This window comes from Notothenia rossii, assembly GCF_949606895.1.
Source record: "Notothenia rossii genome assembly, chromosome: 9".
Taxonomy (NCBI): Eukaryota; Metazoa; Chordata; class Actinopteri; order Perciformes; family Nototheniidae; genus Notothenia; species Notothenia rossii.
In genome coordinates, this window is record NC_136907.1 from 28,139,959 (window position 1) to 28,152,703 (window position 12,745).

At 36.8% G+C, this 12,745-nt stretch overlaps 1 protein-coding gene across 1 annotated transcript; it reads left to right on the forward strand.

Moving 5' to 3' along the window:
- The first annotated feature begins 6,202 nt into the window (after positions 1 to 6,202).
- Positions 6,203 to 11,409, forward strand: nccrp1 (P1, F-box associated domain containing). Its single transcript, XM_079650572.1, has 6 exons — positions 6,203 to 6,449; positions 7,851 to 7,931; positions 8,017 to 8,113; positions 9,129 to 9,224; positions 10,014 to 10,152; positions 10,940 to 11,409. The coding sequence occupies exons 1-6, from the start codon at positions 6,314 to 6,316 to the stop codon at positions 11,084 to 11,086; spliced, it is 696 nt and encodes a 231-aa protein (XP_079506698.1). The 5' UTR covers positions 6,203 to 6,313; the 3' UTR covers positions 11,087 to 11,409.
- Positions 11,410 to 12,745: the final 1,336 nt, after the last annotated feature.

Genomic DNA, 12,745 nt, shown 5'->3' on the forward strand with positions numbered 1-12,745 from the left:
AAAACAAAACAAAATTAAAACAAAACAAAACAGCTCATAATTGCATGCAATTTACAGTGAAATGAAGTGAAAACTAAAATGGTCATCCAATTATCGCCATCCTAAGGCCAAACAAAAGTAAATACAAATAAGTTTACATCATAATATATGCATACATAGCCACAGGCACAGTTCAAATTTACTTTATAATACTTAAATAATTTTTTAGCGACCTTTTGAAATGTACTTTAGAATGTTCCTGAATGATGTGAACCGGTAAAGAGTTCCAGCTGATCATGGCTCTGTACATGACGGTTTTCTGTCCCATATTTGATTTAGATTTGGGTAATACAAACCTTCCTTCAATTGTATGTCGTGTTTGATAGTTATGTTGTGCATATTGCGCTATAAACCTTTGTGATAATATATCTGGTGAGTGAGTCACTGTAATATTTCTGACAAAATTTAATAAAATATAAGTTGACCTCTGTCTGACAGTTAACCATTTCAATGTATCCAGCATTTCAGTGACTCTGGTTCTGTAGGAGCACTGCAGTGCACATCGTGCTGCCTTATTTTGTGCTACTTGTAGTTTGTTTAAATATTTTTCAGCAGCACTAGACCATATAACCAAACAATAATCAAGCTGCGACAGAACCAAAGCATCCAAAACTTGTCTACTGACATCCATAGGCAAATATTTTACAATTCTTTTTACAACTGACACACCCCTTCCCATTTTACATACAACATTATCTATTTGTTTAGACCAAGATAATTTATGATCCAGGGTTATACCTAGAAATGTTGTTTCCTTGACCTGTTCAATTTCAATATGGTTTAAATGTAGTTGCAATTTTGGTTCACCTGTTAACTGATGATTTGATCCTATTAATAACGATTGAGTTTTTCCCGCATTAAGTACAAACTTATTATTTATGACCCACTCTGATATCAGTAGTAGATCTTTATTCATAACATTTGTCAACTCTCTTGTAGTTGATGCTGCATAATATATTGTTGAGTCATCTGCATACATTACAATTTTAGCTTTTTCTAACACTAATGGTAGGTCATTTGTAAAAATTGAAAATAAAAGTGGTCCCAAACAACCACCCTGAGGTACTCCACAAGTGACTGTTTTCATCTTTGAGAGACTTCCATTAAAAAAGAAAAAACAGTTTGATTTCGATTTGTCAGGTAACTTTCTAACCACCTCAGCGTTTCAAAATTAAAACCATATTGTTCCAGCTTGTGTAACAACAAAGAATGGTCAATGACATCAAAAGCAGAACTAAAATCAAGTAGTACTGCACCCACTAACTTCCTATTATCTAGTTCGCCCTTCCATTCATCTGTCATTTGTGTTAAAACGGTGCATGTGGAATGGAGATGCATTCATCTTGAAGCTCTCAGCTTTTATTCAAGAGAAGAACTATTTCAGTTGTATAAACGTTGGAGTCCTTTCTTCAACTCAAAACATGATTGCTTAAGGACAATAACAGCAGGGCTCTGTCTGGCATGGGAACAATAGATGTTTTATTTTCAGTGCATTGTGTTTGTACATTCCAGTTCAGTATTGTCATTATGCATTTCATCTATCAAATCTGTTGTGTTCTGTAAACCTGTCAATGTTTAAATAAACAAAGCGCAAATATACGCTCAAGAAGAAATTAATACAACACAACAGTAGTAATATTATTAGAGAGGATTCTTCTTCATCAACTTAAAGCAGGTGGTACTCCTCACAGCTGCCAGTCCAATGAACAGGCTGATAATGACACTGTCCCCCAACAAACAGTGGTCAGTAAACCCACAATGCACAAGAGCACGAGGGTAGACAACAGGTGTGCCAACTGCATACTGACATAAGCAGGTGGGGAATTTATCACACCATATATGTCTGCAATGAAGTGCTCAAAAATGTTTTCAAGTAATTAAGGTTGTAATTTTTGCAATATAAATAGAGCAGTCTCCAGACATATGCTACTTGTTGTATTACTTTTCTATTTTAATGGCGTTGCGCTATAAAACATTAAAAACAGACTCTGTTACTGCCACTGATCCTAGGGTTTAAGAAGTCTACACTGCAGTCTACATTTTGTAAACACCTGTCAGTACAGTACAGTACAGTACAGTACAGTACAGTACAGTACAGTAACACATGTCTAACAATTGGAAGCTGAGATCATATTACTGAATGTCTGTTACACAACTTTAAGACTCAGCTGTCCTACTTTTGCACTATCAAAAAAGACGCATTTTAATTGAGTACGCCCCCCGCTGTTGTGTACTGTGTGTATGAATTAAGAACTATGTTACTATGGCAGAGGGTGTTTTCTGCAGCAGTTGGCTCTGTGGACAGTGTCTGCTGCCCCCTGCTGCCTCTCTGGCTCTCTGCCAAACATTCACCCTCCTGACTCGGGCTCTGCCTCCTTCTTATGTCATGATGGACAGCTGAACTATAAATTAACCTTCATAACATCAAGCTGTATGTGCAGTTTTCAATATGTAAAACATCCATCTGCTGCAGCTTCTTAAATTTGTCATCATTTTTAACTACTTTGTTCTTTTGTATTGCCTATTCGACTGTATTATTCTATTCTATTTCTTTTAAATACAAAAAAAAGATTATTTGGTTATGATCATTTATTTGGTGTGTGTGGCATGAATGGGGCTACAACTGCATTTCAATTGTCTTTACCTTATTGTGTAAAGACATTAAAGCCTTAAAACTTCCCAGTGGTTAAAGCATAACAAGAATCCACATTATTCATTCTTAGCATTAAAATGTTGTACAGAGTTAGCCAAGCAAACAGACACTGATAGAAGGTATCCTCACAATCTACAATAATTCAACTGTATGCAGTAGCTTTGGTTTTTTTATTTGGGTAACACTTATTGAATTGAAGATAACACACAACTAAGATTATTTTATTGTAGTGCATTGTAGTTTATCTGTCATCGGCTGTTGCTAATTCATTTATAATACATGTCTTTTTCCAAAGTAAATTGTTTTATTGCCAGGCGTTTTATTTGCTTAGTCCATATTATTTATTTATATCATTCTCTTTAATGTTCCAATCCCGTTCTATAAACTATGCATAGCCTTCAGGGTATCATGCATCAAAGTTTTATTCAAATCTAAAGTGCATTCAACCAGCAAGTACAAAACCAAAACATTAGGCAATAGAGAGTTTATTTATTTAAAATATCTGTTTAAGTCTGGACACATGAGTTGCAGTCTGTGATGGAAGTTGTGTAGATGTTCTGTCCTGATGTCAGCAAACAGCCATGACTTTATTATGTTGGAAATTTCTACATCTTCATGTGAGGTGTAAGCCGATTGGCAGTAGCAGGTTTGTAACACACTGTAATGTAAACATTTTACCAATATGTTGCAGGTTGAAGTTGAGTTTACTGTCTGCACTGTCAAACATACAGCTATAATCCACAAGGGGGAGACATTTGAAGAGTATCTGCTGTGTTGATCCTGCCCTCCACTGTGACCTTGCTGAATAAAAAAACAAACCTGATTTCTAATTTAACAATCATGTCAATGCAGATCACCAGCCATGTGTAATGAATGGCAAGACACCGTACGTACTGTATACTGGGAAGTCTGGGATAACAGGATCGGCTCAGTAACACAGTTTACAGTCGGACCAGATAAAACTGATGAAGGCACCCTCACCTTAACAATCCTAAAAGATATATAGAAGTAGTTGCAGTACAAATACAGTACCAGTAAAAGAGGGGAAGGTTTGGTGGAGTTTCATTACGCAGAAGGGGAGAGCATCCATATGTCCCCACAATAATAACTTTCTGGTTTGAAAACCTGTCAGCGGGGGACAGGAAATAACTGGACAGAGAGATGTGCCCTGCATCCATAATTATTGAATGCAGGGCAAACCCCCATAATAGACCTCTTTAAGACTAAAAAAGAAAGGCCTTAAAGACTCACACCTACAACCTTTTTATTTTCCTTCCTACTCATTCAGGCTAATTAGAGAGAGAACAACCAGGCTCCAGAGCTATCTGCCTCCTTAAAACTAAAAACAGGTTACCTGGCAGCTTCAATAATAATCCAATAGGGCAGATGTTGGAAGCACTTAATCAAATGGGTCGTTACATGTAGCTGCTGTTTTTTGCTTTTAAGGCATGCATGTTGTACTGGGTAGTGATGTCACCTATCTGTTTTATACTGTTTAATATGTTGTTTACAATTGAGAAATGTTACTATTTTTGTCTTTCTCTGTCATTATTAATGAGCTCACACATCACAACTATGTTGATATGGCAATAAAATCACAAGTGCACATAATACCCCATTGTCTGCAGTAAACGTGCTTTTATCTTATGAGCCTTATCTGTTTTACCTTCTTACTACACTGTTACAGTTGGAGAGTTCCATGCATTGTGGGTAGTTATGGTTTCCAACGTTTGTCTCAATGGTTGTTAGCTGTGTAAATGAACGACACACACCTTATGTCATCAGAGATAAAAGTTGTTCATCTCTATTTTGTCAGAGCTTCTACAAATGTATGTATTTTATTAACATATAACATTCGGAAAATAAAACATACAGAAATAAATAATATATATAGGTTTGACTTTGTAAATGCCAAATATTTACATTTCAAAAGATAAAGCTTGTATTTTGAGTGCAATAAATGTCCCCTGTCTATAGAAAGCATTCGGTACATTGATGTAAGCAGTGCAAAGTTCAGAGCTGTAGTATCTATATAATCTCGTTACTATGGGGTTCCTAGGAACAAAACAATAAGCTGACCGATGTCACTCTATAAGTTATAAGGTGTGTTCAGGGATCTATAACATTGTCATTGTAATGATATTCTAAGAAAAGATAGAATAGAGTTCCAATTCAAATACTTAACTTGTTTTTGGGCTTATAACTCTCAAATTAACTCTGTGGAGCCCCACGGACTAAGACTATTGGATATATACTTATACTTTTCCTCAATTCCTTTAAATATGGGAGAGAAACAATGATATAGCTATTGATAGATAAACAGAGAAGTAAAATAAAGGTATTTTTTATGAACTGATTGGTGTTACAGGAAAAAAGCCTTGTATTTGTTTTTACACACAGAGTTCTTTTGAATTTCATTACAGAGAGGCAGATAAAATGCAAAGGGAAGAGAGAGATGATGACATGCAGAAAATGTGGTCCCTGGGTCTAAAATGTGGACTCATTAGTCATTAGACACCTATTTTATCTTCAGTATTATAGAGTGGTGCACAAATGAGTTCGCATTTTACTCGTCTCAAGGTCATCATTACTTGGAATCAGGGGTGTATAGCTATTTTTAGTACCGGAGCGCACATATGACTCGCGCGTGCATGCACACGGACAGTTGTGGCATGAAAACAGAAACATATTGCGATAAAAAGTGTGCAAATGTATTTAGTGTCCTATCCATGTGAACATAATTTAAGTGGAATGTGGACCTAATATCCTCTAGGGGGTTCCGCGAAGATTCTTTTTTTTAATATTGAAGTTAAATGCATCAATCTGGTGTACATTGAAGGCAAAATTAAGAGACTAGAGCTATGGATGCATCTTTCAACACCCATATGAAACAGAACTGTATACAGATTTTCTTTTTCTTTATTCATATTTTACAAATCACCCCCCTTTTAAGCTATTTTTGTTTTACTGTCATAGTATGAATTGGAAAGATTTCATACCTGTTTTTCATTTATTCTCTTTTTTTTTATATCTATAACGGTGTGCCTTGGAAATATGTGTTTACATAAATCTTGATCTAACCGTTTGGACCCACTGAGATAACTTAAGTATCTAAAAACACTCAGAGTCCTTTACCTCACCTGAGCTGTATCAGAGACTGGAGAGAACTCTCCACACTTGTTGTACAAACAGCTCCCTTAGCGCATAGCTAACCAGATGCTAACGGGTCAACAACAATCCCCTGTACAGGTGTAGTTGTTTTAATAGATTATCATGCTGAACAAAACGTGTAAGTATCATGAATGTGTGTTTGCCTAGATATTATTTTCTGCAATATTCCCAAAAGCCAATGGAAAACCCATTGTTTTTTTTATGGATGGAGCTGTATGGCTTCCATACCATGGATGTATAATAAGAACGTTCCATAGTAAGTAGTGACTCCTGAAAGCGTGTTTAAATGATTTAACTACTGTGGCTTTAAGAGGTTAGGGAGCAGCGTGCAATGCATTTCCTTGCTTCCATTGCAACACTGGGGTGTGGCGTAGATTACAGACTAGAATACAAATACTCACAGACTTCCTGGATGAATCAGAGTAAGATTACACAGTCTCTTTCAACGCCATGTCTGAGTGGAAGCAGAGGTGTGAGTCTGAGTGGAACCTGCAAGGCGCACCGATGCCCGGCAGCCTTGACTGGAAGTCCGTGTTTGACGCCAGACCGCTGGGGAGGAATTTACTGAAGAACCCTTCACCTCACGGTAACACAACACTGTCAAAACATGACTCTGTCCAGGGAGTTTTCATTGAGTTGATCAAAGTTCCATACGGATACTGTTACATGTTGATGTAGGCTACGTAGCTCACTTGTTACAGTAACAACTTGAGAATGGGTGTTTCCAAAGTAGCTTTCAAAGTTTGATCCTGCAACAATTCAGCCAATAAGGGGCAGACTTCCTCATGTAGATTTTTTCAGCATCATTGAGCAGCTTTGTGCAACATGAATACCTGCTGTGATGCAAAACTATACTCATGACTTATTGCTTTTCTTGGTTTGGTTTGCAAGTTCATCAATTCTTCTTTAGGGTCTACAGTTATGTGCATTGTGGCCTATTTACTAAAATGATTAATTTTGTTCTGCCTTATCAGCTTAAAAGCAGCTTTTATTTTTTATTTTATTTTGTATGCACCACAAGCTTGGAATAAACTGCCTGAAATTCTGATGTCCGCCCCAACCCTCTTCTTTTTTTTTTAAATCAATGTTGAAAACCTTTCTTTTTAATGCAGCTTTTTAAACCTTTAACCGTGCCTTACCGTTGCACTTTTAGTTGCAGCCAGTATTTTATCGCTTTTATGAATTGTCTTTTTTTTGGTTCGTTTTGTTTTTAATTAGTTTGTGTTGAATGCTTATGTGAAGCACTTTGAATTGCCTCTGTGTCTTAAAATGTGCTATACAAATAAACTAGCCTTGAACCTTGAACACATCAAGAGGAAAAATGGCAAACAAATAATGACATTTATTCACGGGAAAAACATGAATTCACTTTGATTTATGCAATGAGTTTGCATCACGTTTGATTAGCTGTATCCCTCAATTTAAAGGTGAGTTAATTGAGGTTACAGGGTACATTTATCACGAGACCTCTTTTTTCCTTTAGCACTTGTGGAGCCATGGATATATTTGTTTCCAGGTTTTTATGATATCCACTAAAACCCAGTAAAATAGAGGCATTATAATTGTTGTTTGTGGTGTCAGAATTGGTAAATAGCAATATCTTTTAAAACCTGTAGAAAATATTTAAAAGATATCAAAATGTCTACAGGAGAAGTGAGATGGGAAGACAGTGGCCCTGGATGTGATGACACGTTTATGTGCATCACTTATAAGAACCTCAACTGATTGTTTAATCTTTATTTTGGTAAGTCTTTGTTGGGTACTTTGTTGTTTGTGGCAGGAAACGTAATAGATCTTTGGTATCTATACCCACAATGCTGACGTGAGCATTATGAGCTGCTGAGTGATACTTTAGTTGGACACACCCAGTGACCCAGACTGTCAGAAAGATATATTCTTTGGCTTTGAAGTATTACAGTGTGACTACAGTGTCTTTAGTAGGAGTGGTACCAATAACAGTTGTTTCTTTGTCTCATTTCCCACTCAGGATTGAGTAAGGACACCCCTCCACCTGAACCTGATCTGCCTGAATTTCCAACACATGGACCTCCACGATTCCAACCTGATGGTGAGAGGAAGAAGAAAGTGGCATAATTAGCTACAAATTACAGAAATTTAAATCAGTTTTAGTAAACATCTCTTTTAATTTATAGGCGACTTCAGTGACTGGACCACGAGCCTGGAAGTCCTCCCCTATGATATGAGTGGAATCCCAGAAGGTGCCGTGGTCTGTGAATTACCTCAATGCAGGTGAGTGTCTCCCTGTATCTGCCACGATCACAGGTACAGAGCAGAACCCATTAGCACGACTCAGATACAACCAGTGTTTAGCAATGTTCAGTTTATTCAGGTCAGGGACAGGCAGGGTCAAAACCAGGAAATCCGTCAGACAGGCAACCAAAACCAAACAGGGAGCAGGCAGGAACTCGAGATCCGTATACAGGCAGGCAGGGGTCAAAAACCGGGCAGGACAAAAATCTAGGCTAGAGAATAACACACTGGAGAGCTTGGCGGAAACGACAAGACAATCTGGCAAAGGACAAGTGATAGTGAGGTGGTATAAATACTGTGGAGTGATGAGGGAATGAGTAACAGGTGAGGGGAAGGGCTGGGAAGACAAGGTGAGGGAAGTGAGCTGAAGGGCCTGGAGGAAGGCGGGATCTGAAATGACAGGAGAGTTTAGATGAGCCAAACCAAACAAACAATAATAGATGTGTCTAACTTGTGACAGTATCATATGTTAATCATACAGATGTTTTTAACAGTGATTACCAATGATCGTAGACATCCAACATCAATAGATTGAACTGGTGCATATAAAGCCATTATTAAAATAAATGGATTACATTACCAATGTCAATCCAAACTTCCTCTTGTGGAAAAACGTTATTCTAAAAAGCTTCCAGATATTTTGGATAAAACTAAATGGCATTTGGTTTCTTAGACATACCTGCTCACTGTATAATTATTTCAGTGAACTGTTATTTTATAGGCAAGCTGTTGACTTGTAGCATATGTTACTTTCTAGATGTTGCTTATGTGGTTGTCTGCTAATTAAGTGCAATTTATGACAATAAGTCAAGAATCAGCAGAACTAAGCTGATATTTTCAAATAAAGTAAAAGTTTGTCATGCATGTCTTTATTACAACACCACACAGGTTTTTGTTTATCTCCCCCCTAAATAAGTGGTAAATACTATCATTTTAAACGTAATGATTAATAATGAGCATGTTGTGATGTGACTCTTGTCTCTCTGGTCCTCAGCTGGTTCACCATGGAGCAGGTAGTGGACCTGAAGGCAGAGGGATTGTGGGATGAGCTGCTGGATGAGTTTCAGCCTGAAATCCTCATCCAAGACTGGTGGGTTAATGAGCACCACCACCCATCTAACCCACCTCACCCACCCATGTGTGAATACTTATCACTGTGGTCTTATCAGCTTGTTATTACACATGAAGCTGACACTGTACTGTGTGTTTCAAAGTTAATCATACACAATGTGCCATTTAGATTTACCTCATGGAATGTTTGCATATGTTGGGCATGGACATATGTCCTGCTTGCAGTGTGTGTATTTGTGTAGATAATATAAGATAGTGTTATGATATGACTAATTTACTAGTCTGTAGCATAAAAGTGCATATCTCTTTTGACAAATAAAATAGTTTGCTCGTAAACAAGCATAAATGTATACAATCATACAGTATAGGACTATTTAACATTTATTGTATATTTATTCTGCTGTACAAACCCTGACTTTATTCACAAAGTAATGGGTAATATGCTGGGAGCAGGTCATTATCGCCAAGGTCAAGTTTAGATTACATACTTACTTAAAAGCCTAATAGATCATTTCAATTATTGATATAAACATTTTCATTTAATAATGACTGTATTGCTTCTGCTAAGAAGAAAAAAAGAGTATGTTCTATACTGCTTCCGTTATACTAATACCAGATTACATTTCATTGAAGTCAGTTGGAAATCTATTGGTGTTTGCAGACCTGTAGAATCAATTGTTATCCTTCTTTTATTCTATATCTGGCAGCAGTGGCAGCAATCAATGGGCTGCCACCTGTCAACGCTTATACATGCCAAATGTGAGATGATGTCTTGATACAAAAAATGTAATTATCTGCATTTTGTTAGGTATGAGGAGAGTCAGCTGCATGCTTCCATCTACCAGCTGCAGGTGAAGTTACTGGGTGCTGACAAAAGCACAGTGATCTCAGAGCACAGTGTCAACCCAAGTGAGGACCTAAGCAACTACTCACACAACTGGAAGGAGGTGAGTCACTGGTTATAGTCCAATTTTCGAATAAAAATAAGCTCCTTTGTCTTTTTCTAACCAATTTCTCTTAACCTCACTGGAAAACGTCATAGGAAAAACTACAATTTTCAGTATATGAACTATTGAAACCATGTATACTTTAATAGAATAAAATGGATGTTCACACTCTACCTTAACCTTCTGTCCACTCATATTGATCCCACATCAAACCCAATTAGTTGTAGGATTGTATGAAAATATTGAAATAAAAGTTGCATGCGTGCCTTTTGCAATATATGCATTACTTCTTTGGCCTACACATTTACCATCTGAGCATGGTGATATAAAAAAATAGCTTAAGAAAAACCACCCAACTCAGTAAACACTGTGAAACTGTATTTGATAGTTTTACAGCTGCAAGGGTAATGTTCATAATTTGCCTTTTTGGTTTAACATATTGTTGTACGTTCAAAAATATAAGAATTTTAGAAACATATGGCATAAGATAAAAATCCTTAATAAACACCGTCAATTACATGAACTGCATTAGTTGGTAATTTAAAATCCCTTTCACTTTTGTAAAGGATGGTCCAGTGTTTCTTATGTTAATTAAGATATCAAAGGAAGCGTTGGAGCTCTTTTCCTGTCATCTAGAGAATTTAAATGGCTCTTATCATGGCAGCCACTTACTTCGTAATCTTTTCACTCCGTTAGGAACCTTACTGAAAGAAAAACACTAATCCACTGAGTCCCCTGACAGGAAATAATCAGACTATATCTAAATGTTTCACTGTATGGCCTGCAGGTGTCACATGTGTTCTCCAGCTATGGACCAGGGGTGAGATATGTCCACTTCCAGCACCGCCTGAAGAGCCAGTTCATGATGGAGTTCTACACCACGCTGTTCACCGGCAGCTCGGTGATGGTCAGACCAACCAAAACCAGCTCCTAGGCTGACTGTTCTGAAACTGTAAAGACTTAGTTGTTCGAATATTCCATTTAATCATCTATAAAGTAACAACACATACAAATATTGTCTTTTACAAAAGTGATCATATTTTTGATTTGAATGTCCTTACACATTACAGAGTTTGCAATAATTAATAATGGATTGTGTTTAATAATTTAGCTAATTTATGCATATTTAGTTCAATTAATTGTTTTATTTTGCATTCCCTTGCATTTCCAAAATGAAAGGCAAATGGAATTAAGTTTTTGTTTTTTTAGGACACCATACACTGTTGTGTGTAATAAAAAAACACATTTTTAACCTCACAGCTCATTTTATTTTTAACACTGAAACCTGTCTCTTAAAAATGATTGAAAAAGTCTAACTATATAAACCCTCTCTATGCACTCTCACTAACATATTTTGTCGAAGGAAATTGGTGGGTTCTGTGTACATAATACATGACAGACTCACAGTTCATGTTACTGTGGCCTGAATTACCTAAGACTTGTGAATCAAGAGATATAGAGACTAGCCTTTGTCAAGGAATAAGACCACTTGGTTAGTAAAACATTAATATGAGGTAGTTTAAGTAAACTCACTCTTTAAAAACTCATTCTATTTGACCATACAAGAAAATGTAGCCTATTGCAGGTTCTTCCATGTATTTTCTTTTTTGAAATTTCAGAAAGATTCTGGCCTTAACATTATACTAATGTTGTACTGGACTTTTATTCAGTGTCAATTAGCCTTAAGAAATAATTTGACAAATGCCCTAATGAATGGGCTATACACCATTGATAGAACAACGTTTGGGTTCCAGATTGTGAAAACTCCATTAGACAGCATTATATTTAGCATGTAATAATGAATCACAAACTTTCATAACTTGGGCAACCACACAATTGTTCATATATCATGGCTCTACAAATACTCAAACAAAAATTCAAAATGTAAAATACTTAACAAAGCATTACCTAATGATATGGATTAACCATTCGTAAAGATGTGAGTTACAACTTTAACTCTTTATGAAGCCTGTCTTCATGAAAGTGGCACTTACAAACAAAACAAGTTTTAATATTGATAATGTGATTTCCAACAAATCTAACACTGAACTACCGTTAGGTCGTAATAGCCCCGCCTAGTGGACGAATATCCTGATACTAGGCAATATATATCAAACTTGTTTGATCCTACTAAGCCTTCTTTTAAAATTCAAGCATATTTTACACATTCAGGAAATAACATCTCAGTCCTCTCAGTGTAGCGTGTCAAATACGGCCAAACTGTAAACCATGCTGCACAGTAGGGCAGAGAGAGTGAGTAATGAGAGAGCAGCTAAACGCAGTTTTGCAGTTGCGCACTTTCAAGTGCGTGTGACGCCTTCAGGTGCTCCCAAAACCAACTCGGACGAGATTTTCATGAATAAATAATATCATAAACCATAAATAGCCCTACAGCACCTCACTGCTGGAACCAAAACTAGATGTTTGACCCTTAATTGTTACAACACTTTCAACCAACACACATTTCAGTTATTTTTTCCGGGTCATAAACGCGTAACTCAGCGAAAACTAGCCGCTTTTCAACTTAATTATGTCCAACCTAGAAACTTCGGAGTAGACATTGAACGCAGCACATCATCACCCCGCGTGGGCT

Coding starts and splice junctions, on each gene's coding strand:
- nccrp1 (XM_079650572.1), top strand. CDS start 6,314: ATGTCTGAGTGGAAGCAGAGGTGTGAGTCTGAGTGGAACCTGCAAGGC. Junction 6,450..7,850: donor GAAGAACCCTTCACCTCACG/GTAACACAACAC, acceptor TTTCCCACTCAG/GATTGAGTAAGGACACCCCT. Junction 8,114..9,128: donor TGTGAATTACCTCAATGCAG/GTGAGTGTCTCC, acceptor TCTGGTCCTCAG/CTGGTTCACCATGGAGCAGG.